Raw genomic sequence first — 19,337 nt, 5'->3', positions numbered from 1 at the left:
TTGATGCTTACCTCCACAATATCCGCCCATTGGTTTTCTTGTGGGGATGCTGGAGCCGATCCCAGATAACATTGAGCAAGAGTTGTGATTTAACCCTGAGGATATACTATTGGGGAAGTTTATAAATATGTTGCACCATCCAGGCTTTGTTTGTGGTAGCTGGCTTAACAAAACCTAAAACCCCACCTGGAGATAACAGGTGTCACGACAGTGCTTATCAACTATCTCTGTTAAGCCTTTCTGCTTCAGCCTTGGTTTTCGCCTATATAAAAATCTTGTGCCACACAAAACGATCCCTGTGAGCGCCACCTACTCCGGTCAGAGATGGGATTGATTGATCATGATGATGATAAAACGGTGATTAAAAGTGTAATATTAGTCAGGTATGCGTTAACAACCTGTATATGCAAAACAGCTTCCACCAGCTGTGAATCCACACAGCGCTTAAAACATGCTGTCAATAAAAAATAAAAAAAATCTGTGAAAATGTGGCACTTCCAGACTTTGAACCATAACTCTTAACAGATGTTGAGCATAAGGTACCAGCCAGTGATCCACTTTTATGAACAGAAAACTCTGGCTTATAGCTCAACTGAGTTTGGCATCCCATTAATCTCACCTCTTAGTCCTTAGTGGAGTTCGTGGACGGATTTTCCCAGATCCTATCACTGACTGCATGACTTAGAAGTACAAACTGTTCTAGCCTCGCTAAAAGGCAGATGTGGTTCCTTGATTGGCATACAGGTTACAGATTTATCAATGAGAGAAAAAAGACTACATTTGGGTTGAGGATCTTTATCAAATGCACAGTAAACTCAGTTACAAATTCACATGTGCACACTGATGAACAAGCACAGAATAATGAAAGACAAGATAAATACAACAGACATCAACACGTCCAGAGAAGCCATCAATTAGAGATCAGACATTTATCTTTATTACTATATCAACACAGGAAAAGCTAACACATGCTCTAACAATTAGTGTTGCCCTTACATTTAAGTGCATGAACTGATAATTGGTTCAGCTAAGCATCGCAGGCGAGTGTCACAGAAAGCACAAAGCATCTCAAAGACTCTGTTTTCTCTGTATTATTGTAGGGCGTTTACCCCACAATGTAAAGTGCTTTGATATGACTGCTGTTGTGATTTGGTGCTATAGAAATAAAACTGAACTGAATAGATGAGATATAGCTGATCACTCACTCACATGCCTCTCAGGGACAATTGGAGAAAATAAAATAAAAAACAATTGTGCAGAATGTTTTAGTTTGTATGCATAAACTGTAGCAACCATTACATTAGGCATTAGTTATGTGAAGCATCGAGCTGAGTATTTCCACCACTGGCAGAAACATGGCACATCACAAGGTGATTTTCTCCTTTTTGATTCTAATCAGGAACAGAATTTAGTGAATGAACATCATGCTGCATTCAGAAAGACAAACCCCTCTATGAAAGGGTAAACTTATACCGCAAACAACAAAGATGTTTACCCGTAGGCATACAAAGACTTCTTTCTGCAACCAGAGGAGTCACCCCCCACTGCCCATTAAAATGTTACCGTCTGTGGTTCTAGTGAACACTGATAATATGCAATACATAAAGTTGAATTCTGAAGGAGGAGCAACTTCAGAGCCCCAAAGCATCTTTCGTTACTCTGCAACCCAGCAGCGCATTACCGGCCTCCACACACTCTGTCACACACGTCGCTGAAAATAAAGCAAGATTAAGCACAAACAGAACACACTGTAAAACAAAAACACAAAAAAGAAAACAGCAGTTCAATATTTATTAGTCTTATTACCATTCTGAGCACGGAGCCATGAGGCAGCCTTCACAGCCAGAAGCTCCCACTCGTCCTTTGCATCCATCTTGAAACCATGAAGCCAGATCAGAGCCAGAATGGTGGCCCACACTTCACTGCTGGCCTAACTCCACAAATTAAAAGCAGTGCATATGTTGAGATTGCAGGCTCTTGCCCTTACACTTAGATATGATTAGCTGGATTAAAGGTGTCAAAATTAAATAAATCAATAAATACATTATTTTTGTCTACCAGACTTTTGATGCTGTGTAATACTACTAATGCACTGCTGCTTAAACATCTATCACTGAATACGTGATGATTACCCACCGATGCAGGTTTCAGGTTTGCCACCTGCTTGCTGGTCTTCCCCAGCACAGAGGCCAAAGCTGGCGTCAATAACCAGCATCCAGAGGCTTCCAGCAGGGAAACCAGCTGCAGCAAAGGGTCTTTGACTGACAGCTCAGACTCGGTGGCTGTGATAAGAAAGGTACATATATGAATATCATGGTAATTTGGGGCTTGGCCAAGAAGAGCAGCAGAAATATGCCAGAAGCTTGTTGATGGCTACAAAGAGTGTCTAGTCAAGGTGCAACTTGTTGAGGCACATTAAATATTAGTGGCAGATGTGTATAAATATGGACCCGCGTGCATAATTTTGACCCTGCGTGGATTCGATTAAAAACCTGTGGACCCATGTCTTAGTTTTTAAGGCACTAAAGATGTATTCTGTACAAAATCATGCAACTCCAGAAAAAGAGCAGTTCAAGAAAACATTAAAAGCACAAAATAAGTGCACATACTGTAGGTTATTGTTACAGACAGACACATGTATGTCTTGTATTTCATAGAGTTTTTGACATGTGTACTTTATTAGCAAAAATAAGAGAAAAAAAAGTAAACTTGTTGACTTACCCTTCCTCTGAGGTGAGCAGCTTTGAGCATGCTTGAAGTGGCAGTTAATGCAGCCGAAGGCTGTTGATGGGAAAAATTTCAGGCAAACCATGAAGATGTATTTTTACTTCTATGTGAAAAATGTGTGATTCACTTTTAGTTTAGTCAAAAGAAAAAAGTCTAAAATAACCTTTTGGAAGATTACATGTGTGAATAATTTTGGTAATAACAATAATTTTCTTTTTTGGAAGGTAGGGTAGCTTTAATGACAAGAATGTAAGTGTGATGAGTGGGCAGGAAGTGAGAGATGGATCCTCAGAGGACGCACACTTGTTGGGTTGATGGGGGTTGATGTTAAAATTCGACCTCTCCTATTCCCAGTATGCATATGTCTGGTTTGTTTGGGTTAGCTTTTGGTTTATTTTCCATCTTTTGGGAAATTTCATTGATTTATGCTGGTGCTTGTCAATGCAGAGCTCTAAAAAGCTCTAAAAGTCAAAACCAGAATCTTAAAGTGCAGTCTGAAGTTGATGCAGTGGATGCAATGAAGTGTGAAGCCTCACAGCGGCATCCTGAACGATCTGCTGATGTTCCAGAGAGGAACTTAGGAGAAGTGAACAGTTATAATAACCTTAATTAAATAAAGGCATGAATAACAAATTCCAATTCAGCCCCTGATACACAGAACTCAGCTTGGCAAGTGATTAAAAACAAAAGTGAACCAAACATTTAACATTAGCAAATGTGGCATAAAGTGTCCATTACTTTGTTTCCACTTTCATTAGGTTCAAATCTGCTGGGCCACAAACAAGGACATCTCTCTTTTTTCTTCATTAAGTTGGAGACTTAATGCACTAAACTCTGTGTGTGTGTGTGTGTGTGTGTGTGTGTGTGTGTGTGTGTGTGTGTGTGTGTGTGTGTGTGTGTGTGTGTGTGTGTGTGTGTGTGTGTGTGTGTCTACACAGAGATTCAATATCTCGGAAGAGTAAATCCTTTACCTGATCTCAGTTTCTCCGTTACAGAAATCCCTGCAGAGATAAAAACCATAAAATTTCTGTTACTTTACATCCTTAACATTACATTGATGGAGCTTGGCTAAGGATCAGTTATATGTTAAGTGGGATTTATGTCCAGCAGAGGTAACGTATGCACTGTCTGCTCCACATCAGGGACTGCCCATCTGCCTGCAGTAAGCTCTGTTTCCAAATGGAGGCAACACACAAAGTGTGCAGTACAACCGGTCTGTGTGCCACTCTTGCTTGTTCTGTTTTTGTCCATCAGCCAGCCGTAATTTTTTAACTTTAAAATTAGTTTTTTCACAGATCTCCTGTTTCCAGCAAACTCAACTGTCTCTCCCATCTTTATTCCAGCCCACTTATCAACCAATCAGTATTCAGTACAAGATAACATCATTTTCTTCCAGCAATGTGCCGTCAAGATATTGGTGGACAGTGTGAGAAGGCGTCTGGAGAGAAACCCCTCGCCCTCTCAAACACTAATATGTACAGGAATAGACACATTTGCAGGACCATCAATCCTGCTTTATGCTTTAAGAAACTGAACATGTACACAGAATGTTTGCCTTTATCATTTGAGACTCTTACAATGTGGGTGTAGCTGGAAATTTGTGGCACTTCTCAGAAAAGGTTAAAAAAAAAAATCTATCAAGTGAAATTTGTGGAAAATCTCAAGGTCGTTACAAGTGTGTGTGTGTGTGTCAAAAAGTAACAGTACTTAGCCTTACTGGCGCTTGGCTGACTCTCACAGGAATCCACCAAATTACACTGTTTTAAAGCTGTGTCACACAAAACAATCATCATCTTTATCATCATCATCATTTTAAAAAAGTGCTTCAAACAGAAGCGCAAACACCAGAAGAGGACAGAATGAGATAAAATAAAGTCACAATAAAGGGAGAAAGATGCAAAAGGGCAACAAAAGCAATAATACCACTAAAATATAACAAATGAAAAAAAAATGATAATAATTTAATAATTAAATTTAATGATAATTTAATAAAAATTCTTTGTCTTCTAGCAATTCCTAGACACTAATGATAATGGCAATTTTATTCCTATAGGACATTAGACTAGATGTGCTGAACATAAATGTTTAAAACGGGTTAGTGGCCTGTTGCTAGTTAACCTAAGTCGTTGCAAAATATTCCTGCAAGTTTCTTTTTAAATGTATTTTTCCAGCGTTTTGTTGCCCCGTCTCAATTTTTTGTGATGTGTAGCTGATATCAAATTCCAAAATACTTCATTATTATTACTTTTTTTAGTTACCTCTTTCTTATTAACATTTGCTATGTTTTCTAAATTGTATGTAATTGCTCTCTGTGTTTATTTACAATTTAAAGAGCGTCCCAACTTCGGGGTTGTGAAAGAATCAGGCAAAATTCTGTGCTTTGAGACGATGTAACTCGCTCTAGACAGGGCAAGTGTTAAGCACAAGTTACCATGGTGATGTAATCAGATAAAAAGCGAACCATCTTCATGACACTGAAAACTCAAATGTCAACATATTTTGCTGAGCCATTAATGACACTTCTTTGTACAGCCCTGTGCTCACAAAGTAGGACTTGAAAGAAAAAAACCTCAGCAGAACTTTGAACATTCACTATTTCAGAATAAATCAAATATCAGTGACACTCACTGGGTGGTGGTATCAGGGGTCCTTGTATCGCCTCACCCCTGCTTTTACTAACAGCAATAAAGGCAGTAAAGGCACTGCTCACTCCTGACTGGATACTCAACTCCTCCACCTTCTTCTTCACTTCCTCATCACGCTCTCCTTTGTTGTCTCTTGCTTCCATCTCGAGGGAGCGAATCAGAGTTCGAGCAGCCAACATGTGGACTGTTAATCTGTAAACAGGGGGAAGGAAGAAGTACAGCTGGGGTTCTTCTTACACTATCATCCTAATAATGTTTAATAACATGACAACAATGACATACTCACAGCTAGCTCCATCCACAAACAATGCATACAAACAAATCTTAGTATAATCTGTGCATGCTAAAATGTAATGCAAAAATCTATTGAATCATTAGTTTTGAATCTGAACTTATTTCTACTCTAATAAAAAATTTATAACTGCTCCTGACCAAATGTATAAGCTAATACTACTAATTGTACCACCAGACTAACAGCTCATTTACCCAGTGTCCTCCGCAGGTCTGAGACTGAAGTGCAGCTGGTTCTCAGAAGGATGACCTGCCAGGCTGTACTTCAGCGTCACACAGCCCTCTGCTGCCTCTGAGCTCTGACACACAATTACAGTGTTAGAAACCAACTACATCTTCACATGAACATCACTGTTAATCATATTCCAAAACACAACAGACATCTTTCACTGTGAGAGGCTGCTGCTCCTACCTGTCCAGTGAGATGGGCATAAATCAGTGACCTCTGACCCTGGAGAATGGATGTGATTGGTGGAGAGAGGACAGTGACAGACACTTCCTTTGGTAAATCCCATGTGACTGAGATGTCAATCACAGATGGCTGCAGAGCAAATTGCAGTGACTGCATCACCTGAATAATAATTCAAAACAAAGAGTTAGGAGCTGTTTTTTTAATGACTGGAATCACACTCTCTGATTAAATAAGTATTTGCTGTGGTTTTGTTCAATTTGACTTCTGATTGTGTTTAATGTCTTACTTTTGGTTGTATCTTGTCAGTCGCAGTGATGAACTGAGCGTGACCTCCTCCTTCCTTGGATATCTTATTAATGAAATTATAGCTGGTGTTTTCCCCTGTCCCAAAAGAGAAACACCTGCAATACAACAGTTTCCATTAGATACAGAGACAACTTTTAGGACATTCTGGGAATTCTGCAGATATCTGGTACCACGCAAAAGTCTTAAGCCATCCCTCATTTTGTTATATTTTATAAAATATTAAGTCAAGTGCCTTTTTATGCTTGAATGACTCATAAGTCAATGTCATGTGGCTTAAACAAAAACAGCCACACAACCATGTTCAAAGTAAAGCATTGAAAGCCCTTCAGAAAGACTATTCCCCAAGACCACCTTAAATATGGCAAAAAAAGAAAAGAAAAAGAAAATCTGCTTCCTTAAAAGCAAAATACTAAGAAAAGAGGGATGGATCAAGACTTTTGCACAATTCTGTAGTTATGTTTTGTGTTTTCACCTGTGAGAACTTGAATTCTTCTTCACCAGATCTATCACTTCTTTGTCGTTCTTCACCCATCCGCGAGTTAAGACAAACAGCTAGAAAGAAGAGTTTCACCATAACAGATGTAAAACAGTAAAACAGTTAGTGTTTAGAGCCATTTTTGGTTCTTTGTTTTAGAAACACAAATGGTTTATGAGTAACAAACAATGCACAGTTAGTATGAAGACCAGTTACCTGAACAATAATGGTCCTGACAAGCGTTTAAAAACAGTATCTAGAATTGCATGGTAATATTACTGCAAATTGTGTGTCAATCCAAATTACATACTGCTTGTGTAACAATGGAGATCCATTTAGGATGGTGTGACATATATTTTCTTATCAGAAAGTAAATGTGCGGCTCTATGCAGATGTCCTTATACTCTCCAGTTTGTTGGACCACTATACTAAATTTGTGTACCTTATTCAGCCGAATGTGAAAATAGTGCAATAAGAACAAAAACACCCATCCAGCTGTTTCTGTATTTGTTGGTAAGGTAAAACAGTCATGTGAAGTTGTACAGTCCCAATACAGGGAAAGGAAGTAAGTCACCATAGCTTATCTCTTTAGATTTTTAGGTAAATATATGTTCCAAGAGTACCTTTATTGGGGTGAGCTCCTAAGTCGTGTGTGTGTGTGTGTGTGTGTGTGTGTGTGTGTGTGTGTGTGTGTGTGTGTGTGTGTGTGTGTGTGTGTGTGTGTGGATCACTTCTCAGTGAATTGAATCAGCATTTTGATTTGTGTGCGTGTGTTTGTGTTCATTTCTCAGTCAATCAATCAGTGCATATGTGTTAATGTGTGTGTTTCTCTTAATTCTGAGTCAGTGTATGTAGATGTGTGTGTTTGTGTGTGTGTTTGTGTTCATCACTTTCCTGTTCTGGTGTTCTGGGTAAACCAGGGCCTGAAGCGTGCTCTGGGGTCCTGCCTCCCCCTTTCCAGTCCGTTTGCATCCCTTGGTGCTGCTGCCCAAAGTTCTGTCCATACTGGTTCTGGCCCCAATTAAGGCAGTTCTTTTCTCCAGTGTCCTGCATCTTCTCCTTGTCCAGCTCCTCCTGAGCCATGCTCAGTTTCTGCTCTGATGTGTCGAGTTCTCACTGAGGGCAGAAACCTCAGAGTCTTTTCTGTACACGTCAGATTGAAGTTTATTGATGTTTTCCTTGCTTTGCTCCACGGCCTTCTGCAGCTCTGCTGTTCGGCTCTTCTCAGAGGTCAGCTCCTGGCTGAGCCCGACACCTGTGTCTTCAGCTTATGTTCTTCTGGTGCTTTTGTCCAATCTGAGGTGCCTCCTAACCTCAGTTACTCCTCATGTCTCTGGCACGCCCTTTTTGCTGCCCGATCTTCCGTGTTGGTCCGTCACTGTCCTGCACAGTTTTGATGCAGAGTTGTTAAGGTCAGCATTTTTTGCTCGGCCTCACTTTTCATCCGGGCTTAATAGGCGTCTCGTCACAGCTCTGTCAGCTGAAGCTGTCTGGAAATCTCCCCCGTGTAGTGAAACGGGCCTTGGATTTAACGTTCTCCGTCTCCGCTGCATGAGATCTTTTTCCTGCAGCACTGTTGACATTCTCAGGCTGTTGTTGTGGGTCCAGCTGCTGTAGCATTTGGTCAGGGTCACATCAAAGATGGTAGAAGGGAGAGCAAAGATGGTAGAGGGGAGAGCAAAGATGGTAGAGGGGAGAGCAGGAGTCCAGGTCAGCCTCGGCTTTCCGGGCCGACAAAGCAGCCTGTAATTAAGCATAAAGAGAAAAAACAAAAACAAAACAAAAACAGACGAACAGGAAAATGATGTTGTTTTGGCTGTGTTATTCAGAGAGGGGCCAGGCCCTGTGTCAGCCTTCTCCCCCCATTTTTTTGTTTTTTCTCACTATATAATCAACTCCTAACCCACCAAGTTGACAGGACAACACAGGTACACGTTAGAATTCTTAAGATCATGTTTAATAATTCAAAAAGGAATTTTATTTCATTCAATAATCACTTGTATTAATCAATCAGAAGAAAACATGTCACAATCCGACTCTTTTCACCACTAAATTTATTATTTCATCACTGGTTTTGTCATACCAGTGTCTGTCTTTTTGAAGTCAAGTTGTTGTCCTGCAACCCAGACAGTTTATTTGTTAGTAGTGGATAAACTTTATCATTTAACAACATGTGTATGTTTAGTTTTGCTGCTTTAACCTTGCTGGAAAAATCTTCACGTGTTCATGAATGTAAGCTGTTTCTTCATTGCGTGTATGTGCGTTTGTAGGTGGGTTATTTTAACTTTTTATTTATTTTTTTCTCCAACAAGGCATTTCTCTAATTGTGTGTGTTTTTAATTTTGTTTCCCAAATTTTGATTTCCCACCTTAAATAACAGCATTCCATGTCTTCAGCCAGGAATTAGAGCTTGCTTGTGAGATTCAGGGACACATGGTGCCAAAAACAATTCAGTGAAAAACTTGCCTGAAAATTTCCAGTGATGGTAACCGATAACTGGAGGAGAAGATGTCCTTTAAGCTTCTTTTTCGGGTGGGGACAAAGTGAGAGGTCAAGCTGTAAAATTTTGAGCCAGAGCTTGGCCTGTGTGTCGTCCCAATTTTATTAATCTATCCTTTTGCCGCTGTACTCAGGTCTCCAGGTTGAGAGAAATCCACCTGTATTAAGAGACTAAAACATTCATTTACTTTTTTTCTTAAAACATCCATTTGGTTCATCTGCCTAGATTTTACTCTCTCTCTTGGTGCATAGTTCACACAGTCAGGCAGTTGCCTTTTATGGGCATGCAAGTTTCCGGTCACTTACCCCCAGCAGCTGCGAAGCCGTCTCTCCCATATCAAAACTCAGCCAAACATTAAACATTCACCGTAGTCATTCAAAACTTTATTTGTAATATTATAATCAGCAAAATCAGCGTTTTAATTACAGACATGTATCATTATTTGCAAATCATACTTATAAAACTCAATAACACACTAAACAGGAAGTCCTCTGTGGGCTTCACAGCAGCCACCTCATTTGCATGTTCACACACTGTCTAAGAATAGCTCACAGCACTGCAGCGCACTGTCGTCACACACAGCCTCGTTTCACACTCAACTCTCTATCTTATTTTACAAAGACGTCTTATATTTACAATCACTCTCAGGCCTGAAAGTTTTAGCGCCTACACAATTTTGACAAATTTAAGATAACGGATCCAACCGAAGAAAGTCCAACTTTTTTGTAATCAATTAACCAGTATCAGACTCTAACTGTATCTGGCCTCATCTCTAAAGTCCCTAACTCAATTTAAAGTGTCCAAAAAAGCGCAGATAAGGAGACTCTAACTCCTAGCTTGTTCCAGGATGCCCTGTACCCCATAGTCGAGCCCACTGAACTAACCCTGTTCGCCGACAGGTCAAGGTCGTGCGTCCGCGGCCAGGAGGGAGCGTAACCTCCGGGCTATGCGCCTCTTAGTGGACTCTAACCACCGTTCTAACAAAATTTATAATACTTTTAAACAACAGACAACACCCAAAAACAAGAGTATGACTGATGCAGATGCAATGTTATGGACATTGGAGACTCTCACTCGCAAAATGACCAACACAGATGCAATCTTTAGACCAATGGAGACTCTAACTCACAAAATGACCAATTCCCTATCAAACTACCTGAGACTCTAACTCAGTATTATTTTGCTTTACCTTGGGACTCTAACCCAATATTATTACTTGTAACCTTAGTTCAAATTTCAACACTCATGAGAATTTTTTCATCAAAATCAAAACAGGCCTTCACCAGTAATTTCAGTGAGTAGACTTTTAATTTATACAGTCCAATTTGGCACAGTTTGGATTTACATTCAACAGGTTGTGCCTCACCTTTAGATATGCCGGCTTGCCCACTCACGTCAGACCACTGGCTCGTGCCTGCCCGTTCAACCACCTCGGACCGTCCAAACCTCCAAAACTTCCATCCCAATACCACAGGACGAGCCCCCAAAACTGTTACGGATTCAAATATTGAGGATGGATACAGGAGGAAAACCCAAAATAACCACACTGGTCCGGCCGGGTCAAGTCAAACGATGATTTAATGAACACACGCGTGGGAGATGGACACCATACACAGACAGCATCAGATCTCAAAATGGTGGAGCCTTGATCAAACTCTTATAGCCTCTAGTGGCCCCCACCTAATCATAAAAGCCTAAACATTCACATTCTTTCTCACACACAGCGCCTAACCTACGACCTTGGCTCCCTGTTTATCTGCTCCTGATGAGATGGGGCAGTATGCTCTGTTCTCTTCTAATCAGACAAATAAGGTGATGACTTTCTGTGAACAATATTTCTTATAACTCAGCAGTATAATGCATCATAAAACAATATCATTCATTCACAATAAATCAGCAGTCTAATATAATGCAAATCAGTTTACCAAATGTAATAGTTATCACCTTCTTCTAATTCAGGAGCATAATGCAAACTAAAACTACATAATAATTCACAATCTTTAATTAGGGGTCTAACATGGCATAAAGTAATATCATAATCCGACAGAGTGTACTGTGTTATACTATTACAGTCAGCAGGTTTTTGTTTTATTTTGCATATAAATTTTTTGATATAGTGAAGAGCAGAATATACTAGAGTCAGCTCAGTGGATCCTAAAGTATGACTCCTTAAAAGGGACGGCAGTTAAACAAAACATGAGATTTACTACTAAACACATGATTCAAGGAATCAAAAGAAACTGAGGGGGAAAAAAACTAAATACTGTTGAACAATAGAACTAGGTAATCTGACAAATCTGACCCCCAAAAAGTGTAATGAGCAAGTGGTGTAAATACTGCAGTGACCAATTAGAAATGAGAGAACTGTAAAAGGAAAAAAGTCTTGAAATGACACAAGAGTTAGGAGATGAAAACAGAACAACCAGACTGAAAAGAGGAAGCTCTAAAACCCAATTGTAATATTTGCCTCTGTGTCATATCACCAAAATAACATCAACTTAGTGCTGTTATACTTCAAATACCAGAAAAATCTGACTCTTTCTTTTTTTTTGGCTTGACTTCATTGTAGGCGTAATGAAGAAGAGTGCTCCATTGCCCATAAGTAAGTAAAATTTGAATGACAAATCAACACACACACATACACAGCTATGCAAATGAAGGCACAGAAACAAAATATTTCTGTTTTAACTTGAAGTTTTATATATTAAATATTGTATGTAGTGTAGCTGCAGTACTTACCTTGGTAGACAGGATGTATGCTACATCAGTAAATGAAGAAAATCAGGTTCGTACAACATTTTGCAACATTTATAATTTAATTGAACATATTTACATTTTACATTTTTGTTATGAGTTTTGAGGCACCACATAATATCAGAATCCAGTATTTTAGATTATTTATTGTATACTACGAGTGTGCAACAAAAAGTGGGAGTAGAAGAAAAATTTATGTGTCAAAACTTTGATTACACTTATTCATAGAAGGATTTGACTGTGTTTACTGCTTCCTACATTTACAACATTCAGGACTTCAGAGCTATAAAATAACACAAATAAGATTATGATATGTCAAAAGTCCAAATAAATGAAATTGTGTTTTACATTTTATGTAAACTATTTTGCTTTTATTAGTTGGGGACATTATCTCCACTTGCCTTCTTAATGTATTTGGGAATATAATTTCTGAATGAGTTACAGGTCCTCGCAGGATGTAAAAACTAGACTGCTAAGATAAACCTAAAATACTGTTTGTAATATTTGTGTTGTATTTATATATCACCACAGTAATATTAACAATCTGTACTTTTGTTGTTATTTTAGCAAATTCTTGTTAAATGTTTTAACCCTAATTTATTTTTTTTAAACTCTTGACTTCACAGTTGGTACCTTCCAGAAGTTTAGTCAGTGGGGTAAGTATAAGTGAAAGCTGGATGGCAGAACAGCACATATGTTTAAAAATAAATGTAAACAAACCAACACATTTCTCTTTGGACTTATTTGAAATGTTGAAAGTAAAATGCTTCTTCGGTATTTCTGTTTGCCATTATTAACATATTAACAGAGAGTATCTTAAAGTGGTGTGTGGTGGGGCGTGGTCTGCGGTGCCGTGCAGGGAGGGCGGACGCACCTGCACGGCATTCTTAATCACGCCCGCTTAGTTAAAAACACGGGGACTCAGGGGTTGGTGTGTGTTGTGGTGTGACAAATATTGAATAAAATGGCTCAAACCTATGATCCCTGGACCCGCCGTGTCTCATTCACACCACATGGTGACTGAAGAAGGTTGAACTTTTACAACATTTTGATATATTCAGAATATTATTGAACACCACATAGACTTGAAAGACTACTTATAATGAACTGTAAGGTACTGCAGTAAAATCAGAATCCAGTAGCTTCATTTATATTTTATTTTCAAATCATCTCGTCTTAACTGCTAAATCAAACATATGGCAGACAGTGCTTGACGCAGGATGGACAAGTAATTGGAAAAGAACTAAGAGGAAAAAGCTTAAGACTAGAAAACAATGGAAATAGGCAATTGTGCAAATCGAGGATGGTGAGCAACTGGTAGAAATACTTCAGCAACCAATCAGAGAACAGGATGCAGGCGAGGAGTGGTGAGGAAACTACTGGCAGACAAGTCAGGGAGGTGAGAGTAACAAGTTGTATAATGACTGAAGAGTTAGGACATGAAAACAGAACAACCAGACTGAATGGAGGAAGATAGCAGACATTTTAAATACTATTTGCCGTATTTGTATTTTATCCAAATAAATTAGAAAAAGTCAGTCCATTAATTGTTCTCTTTAACAAATTCTTATGAAATATTTTGACTCCCTTTTCTTTCTTTCTTTTTTGTTTTTACTTCAGTTGGTGATCGTCTGCATAAAAGTAAGTAAAAAATTAAATGGCAGAACAACATATCTTTATCTTCATGCATTTTCAAAAGCACAGACGCAAACAAACACATTTCTGTTTTAACAATGGAACAATGCGGTTTTCGTCCTGGTTGTAGAACACTGGACCAGTGCTCTTTATCCTCTCAACGATACTTGAGTGTGCATGGGAGTTTGCCTAACCAATCTGCATGTGTTTTGTGGACTTGGAGAAGGCATTCGACCGTGTCCCTCTGAGTGTCGCGTGCCTGTGGGGGGTGCTTTGGGAGTATGGGGTGTCTGGCCCATTATTACGGGCCATTCGATCCATATGAAACTGCTGCAAGAGCTTGCTCCTCATAGACGGTAATAAGTCGGACTCGTTCCTGGTGGGTGATGGGCTCCACCAGGACTCCCTTTGTCACCGATTCTGTTCGTAAATTTTATGGACAGAATTTCTAGGCTTAGCCAAGTGGCGAAAGGCTTTCACTTGGGTGATGGCCTCCAGATCGCGCTGGAACGGTTCGTAGCCAAGAGTGAAGCGGTGGGAATGAGGATTAGCACCTCCAAATCTGAGGCCATGGTCCAATCTGCATGTGGTTTGTGGACTGTTGGTTTGTGGACTGAAAATTTTAAAAAAAAGAGTATGCATATATATATATGTGTGTGTATACTCTTTTTTTGAAACCATGAATTTTAATTTCTGGGTGAGGATACAGTTCCAACATTAATATTCAAAGTTGCATCTTTTTGTGATTTTAATTATAGTTTTAAATCACTCACTCATTTTAAACACTTGTAATGTGCTCTAAGTCAGAGTGTAAAAAGTTGCATTTTTAAAAACTTTACATTTTAACAATGTTAGGTTTATATTGTTGATTGTCATTTATGCTTAGAAATATTTAACCATATATGCTTAGAGGTGTATAATCGATTGTGTAGCGATAGGATGTGCGATCCCTAGGAGTCTGCAAAGGCTTCGTGGGCCTGAGTGTTCTGGCATTCACACCCACATCCTGGGAGCATGGGAGCATGGGAGATGGCATACCTTCTCTTATTGTTTTATGGTAGGATAAACGTAGCTATGTCAGTTTTAGTCTAAGTGCCTTTTGTTTAGATGAACGGCTGAACACACACACACACACACACACACACACATACTTACACAACGCACAGGCAAGGTACTCTTTGTGTGTATGTATACGTCGTAGGTTAATGCACCTATGCATATTCATGTAACCTCAATAAAAGAGCAGTGTTACGGGGGAGCAGATGAGAGACGCTGGGGTCAAGCGAAGGAACGGCGTTTGTCCAGTTCTCTCCCGTGCACGAGAAACATAAAGAACTTTGCCTACTCGTGTCTTGCTTTGCTGTGTAATTAAATTGTCCTTAACGTCCCAGCGAATAGGTTTAAGCTACAAACCTATCATACAAGTTCAAAATAATAAAGATTTGTTGTAATGTCTTTATTTCTTCTCTTTTTTTAATCTAGAACGTTTTTCCTCAGAAGCCCAGCACTGTGCTATGGCTTCACAAGGTAAGTGAAACACTAAACAGAAAAGAAACAAAGATGTGTGTAAATACAGTAAGCGACAGTGGAAACACTTTTACAGAAACCTCTGCACTAACCTTCCATCCCCAAAAAGTGCTGCAACTCACGCCTGGATGACTGCACTGAGAACATCACAATCGTTTTGATTTTTGAGTGGACGGGTTTTAGCTGTTCTCCAGCCCACTGTCACTCCAGATGCACGACTGTTCCGTGGTCAGCATACTTTACCTTAACTGATATTGGTCAACATACTTTACCTTGAAGATATTGTGAGGAATGCCAGGGTAAGCTATGGTCATTTTAACCCCTAAATAACCAGCCACAGGAGTGCCTCATGTAAGACTGAGAATTTCAGAGCAAAACATCTTTTGTATTTCCATGCTGCAGTCATCTTGCATGGACACATACGGCAGAGTCCATTTGGACAAAGGAATGTTGAGTCTACAGAAATAACCCCACGCTTTCTCTGCAGTTATTTACCTTAACTGAGACAGATTTAATCACAGAGTGATTATACAGTGCCTCTGGGGAAAAATACCTCACTATATTTATTAAAGTGCAAAAAGATGGATGCGATTTCAGTAATAAGCCGTTATTAGTGTAGTTTAAGACAGACGACAGTCACAATATATAAAAATCAAGCACAGGGCACCCTATATATCAATACATTTTTGAAATTGAGCAAATTATTATTCTATATTCTAGCTACTGCATGTAGAAATTGTTACAGCAATCTTGAGAATACGTGACATATACAGTAAACTACAACAGCAAATGAGCAATGTTGAGCTGTTAAGCTGCTGCTGGTAGCAGTTGATTCTACTTTATGCCTTTTTTGACAGAAGATCCACTTTTCTCCTGCTGAATAATTTATTAGTCTAATATTCTAATAAGATAACTCTTTATTGTCACTGCACAGTCATACATAGTATAGTAGTACAATGAAATTGGAAAACTGTCCTACGTCGGCACTACATATAACACAACACACGACACGAGACAACACATCACAACGCAACACAAACAACACAACACAGTATATTAACTTAGTAATAAAAAAAGAAGAAGAAGTGTATGTGTATTGCACACTGTTATTATTGCACATTAATTATTATTGCACCTTGTTATAAATATAAATCTTATTATTGTTATTGTTTTTACTGTTGTTACCTCCCCCCCCAAAAAAGTCCGGGGAGGTAGCCAATCACGTCAGCTATTTGCATTGATCAGGGCTATTGCCCTGTTGTAAAAGCTGTCCTTGAGTCTGTTTGTCTGGGACCTCAGCAGCCTGAACCTCCTGCCCGACGGCAGCAGCTTAAACACACCTCGGTGTTTACAGTCCCGTAGGATGCTGCGTGCCCTCTTGAGACAGCGAGTGCTGTACAGGTCCTTCAGGGAGGGAAAAGGATGTCCAATGATTTTTTGGGCCATATTGATGACCCTCTGGAGTGCCTTTCTCTGTGCTGTGGTGCAGCTGGAGAACCACACACCGATGCAATATGTCAGCACACTTTCAACGGAGCAGCGGTAGAAGACGGTCAGCAGCTCCTTCTTCAGGTCCATTTTTCTGAGGATTCTCAGAAAGTGGAGATGCTGTTGGACCTTCTTTAAAACCGCAGAGGTGTTAGAGCTCCATCGGAGGCCTGTGTCTATGTGCACACCCAGAAACTTGAAACTGGAGACCCTTTCCACGCATTCCCCGTTGATGCTGACAGGCTGCAGCTCAGACTTCCTCCTTCTGAAGTCGACTTTTGTCTTGGTGGTATTGAGGTCCAGGTTGTTATCTACACACAGGTTGTTAACTATTAGTCTGTCCGGGAGTATCGTATTGAAAGCAGAGCTAAAGTCAACAAAGAGCAGCCTGGCGTAACGGCCCTGCGCTTCCAGGTGAGAGATGGTGGTGTGGAGCGTTGTAGCAATGGCATCTTCAGTTGATCTGTTAGCTCTGTATGCGAACTGGAGCGGGTCGAGTGTGGGTGGCAGACAGGCAGGACATGATGTGACGTTGGACCAGTTTCTCAAAGCACTTCATTATAACAGGTGTTAGAGCAACTGATCGGTAGTTGTTGAGGCTGCTAATGTTAGAACGCTTTGGCAGTGGGACAATTGTGGCTGACTTTAGGCACGGCGGGATGCCAGACTGGGACAGTGAAGTGTTGAAGATCTTAGTGAAGACCCCAGCCAGCTGGTCGGCACACTCTTTTAGGACCCTTAATAATAAAACAATAATAATAAAATAATAAAATAGATAAAAGCGAGGATTTACTGTTATTAAGTTTTCTTTGCTTTAGCATATTGGCCACATATTTTTATTATAAAGCATGAGAACAAGACCTTAAATAACATCATTTCGTCAGTATTCATCTGATCAGGTTGATTACTTTCAAAAGTTATTCATTAAAATCCGACTAACTTCCGCCTGTTCAATTCATAAAGTCTAATGCTGGGGTGTTGTCAGTTTTAAGGCTGTTGTAAATACACAATTTGTCACATTGAATTGCTTTGGTAATTATATTTAACGTTACATTTTTGACAGATATTCAAATGAATCAAATAAGACGTTATATATAACAGTTTAGGGTGTAATGGTTTGTGGATTGGTTAGTCATATACACTTTATGTTGTCTCATCTAGCAGCATAATCAGGTTTTGTCTTTATTCCATCTTAGATTTTCCAGCTGCTGTGCCCAAACAGCCACCCAGAGACCCTTTGCTGCAGTTAGTCTCCCTGCAGGAGGCGTCTGGCTGCTGGCTGCTTGATCCAGCTCTGGCTGCTGCACTGAGAAAGACCGACGAGGAGGTGGAAAAGTCAAAGCCTGAAAAGGTGGGCTGTTGCTTTGGCTGTTGAAATAGTAACACAAATGTAAAATACTGTATAACAAATTCCATAGCATGATCTGAATGAAAACTAGAATTACAACACAACAGAAAACAAATGGAAATAAAGTCAGACTAACTGTAGGCCTTCTTGCTGCATGAAAATAAGCATCTGTATATCAGACACTCACACTGATGAGCAACCACTGAGCTGCACTAAAGTCTGATATTGTCCAGTAACCACAAAGCAGCAGAAATCATTTTCATCATCAGACGTTCTTAAAGTATATCACTGTCTTATTTTACATTTATATTATTTGCAGAAATTAAGATGATAATTTTCATGTTTCCTGTTTTATCTGACTGTCTTTCACTTGATGAATTAGGCCAGCAGTGAAGTGTGGGCCACCATCCTGGCTCTGATCTGGCTTCATGGTTTCAAGATGGATGCAAAGGACGAGTGGGAGCTTCTGGCTGTGAAGGCTGCCTCATGGCGCCAAGCTCACAAAGGTAGTAATCATCACAATGAAAATAAAATGATATAGTCAGCTTTTCCCCCATATCAATTTCTATAATCATTGTGTGTTTTGTGTTTTTAGCACCGTTTGTGTCAGAGTGTGTGGATGCTGGAAATGTCCTGCTGGGTTGCAGCGTGAAGAAAGAAGCTCTGGGACTCTGAGGGTTTTCTTAAAGTGACCTCACCTTCAGCACTGTTAAGCAGAATGATACTGACTTACACTATACTGTGTTGCTTTCTTTAGTCTGACCCTTTGTTATAAAATCATTATTTTCCTTGAATCCAAATTGGTATTTAACATTGGATTAAACACTGTAACACGTGTCTGCAGAATTATCTGTTTTCATGTGTCTGTTCATTAAAAACAACAATGGTAAAACCATCATCTACATCTGCTGACTTGTTTATTTCCCACATAAACATTTCACATTAAAGACGAGTAGAGTTTGGTGTCATCAACATAACAGAGAAAATTGATATTAAATGTGTAGGAGAGATGACCAATTGGAAGTAGCCAAATAAGAAATGGTAGAGGTCCCTGAGGACACCAGTAGGAAGTGGAAATGGCTGGAATTTGACATTTTTGAGTTGAATTAACTGAGTGCAGCTGAAGAGAGGATGATCTAGTTCAGGTGTGTATCAGTAATATCAAGTAAGGTTTGTTATACCTGCATCATTTATATTGTTAGAGCTCTAACTTTGATAACAGAGTTAAT

The 19,337-nt window shown here is 39.6% G+C and overlaps 2 protein-coding genes across 2 annotated transcripts; one reads left to right on the top strand and one right to left on the bottom strand.

The window, feature by feature from the left end:
* On the bottom strand, window positions 1–7,031 carry LOC146504363 (von Willebrand factor A domain-containing protein 5A-like). Its single transcript, XM_085130318.1, has 11 exons — window positions 6,854–7,031; window positions 6,362–6,476; window positions 6,076–6,234; window positions 5,859–5,962; window positions 5,356–5,564; window positions 4,445–4,495; window positions 3,699–3,728; window positions 2,722–2,781; window positions 2,137–2,282; window positions 1,807–1,930; window positions 1–1,711 (listed from the first exon to the last, which is right to left on the bottom strand). The coding sequence occupies exons 3-11, from the start codon at window positions 6,229–6,231 to the stop codon at window positions 1,632–1,634; spliced, it is 960 nt and encodes a 319-aa protein (XP_084986444.1). The 5' UTR covers window positions 6,232–6,234; window positions 6,362–6,476; window positions 6,854–7,031; the 3' UTR covers window positions 1–1,631.
* Window positions 7,032–10,590: 3,559 nt separating this feature from the next.
* Window positions 10,591–18,945, top strand: LOC146504362 (von Willebrand factor A domain-containing protein 5A-like). The gene is made up of 7 exons (XM_085130332.1): window positions 10,591–11,958; window positions 12,737–12,766; window positions 13,731–13,751; window positions 15,228–15,272; window positions 17,957–18,111; window positions 18,491–18,614; window positions 18,704–18,945. The coding sequence occupies exons 1-7, from the start codon at window positions 11,931–11,933 to the stop codon at window positions 18,781–18,783; spliced, it is 483 nt and encodes a 160-aa protein (XP_084986458.1). The 5' UTR covers window positions 10,591–11,930; the 3' UTR covers window positions 18,784–18,945.
* Window positions 18,946–19,337: the final 392 nt, after the last annotated feature.

Source organism: Neolamprologus multifasciatus, chromosome 14, assembly GCF_963576455.1.
Source record: "Neolamprologus multifasciatus chromosome 14, fNeoMul1.2, whole genome shotgun sequence".
NCBI classification, from domain to species: domain Eukaryota; kingdom Metazoa; phylum Chordata; class Actinopteri; order Cichliformes; family Cichlidae; genus Neolamprologus; species Neolamprologus multifasciatus.
Note: the sequence above shows the minus strand (reverse complement) of the source record. Positions and strands in the feature narration are given on the sequence as shown.

Excerpts from the sequence above, each read along its gene's own strand:
- LOC146504363 (XM_085130318.1), bottom strand. The coding sequence starts at position 6,231 with ATGCAGTCACTGCAATTTGCTCTGCAGCCATCTGTGATTGACATCTCA. Across the intron at positions 5,565-5,858 it reads AGACCTGCGGAGGACACTGG|ATTAACAGTCCACATGTTGG; the intron begins GTAAATGAGCTG and ends CCCTGTTTACAG. Across the intron at positions 2,782-3,698 it reads AACGGAGAAACTGAGATCAG|CCTTCGGCTGCATTAACTGC; the intron begins GTAAAGGATTTA and ends TCCCATCAACAG.
- LOC146504362 (XM_085130332.1), top strand. The coding sequence starts at position 11,931 with ATGAAGAAGAGTGCTCCATTGCCCATAA. Across the intron at positions 18,112-18,490 it reads AAAAGTCAAAGCCTGAAAAG|GCCAGCAGTGAAGTGTGGGC; the intron begins GTGGGCTGTTGC and ends TTGATGAATTAG. Across the intron at positions 18,615-18,703 it reads ATGGCGCCAAGCTCACAAAG|CACCGTTTGTGTCAGAGTGT; the intron begins GTAGTAATCATC and ends TTGTGTTTTTAG.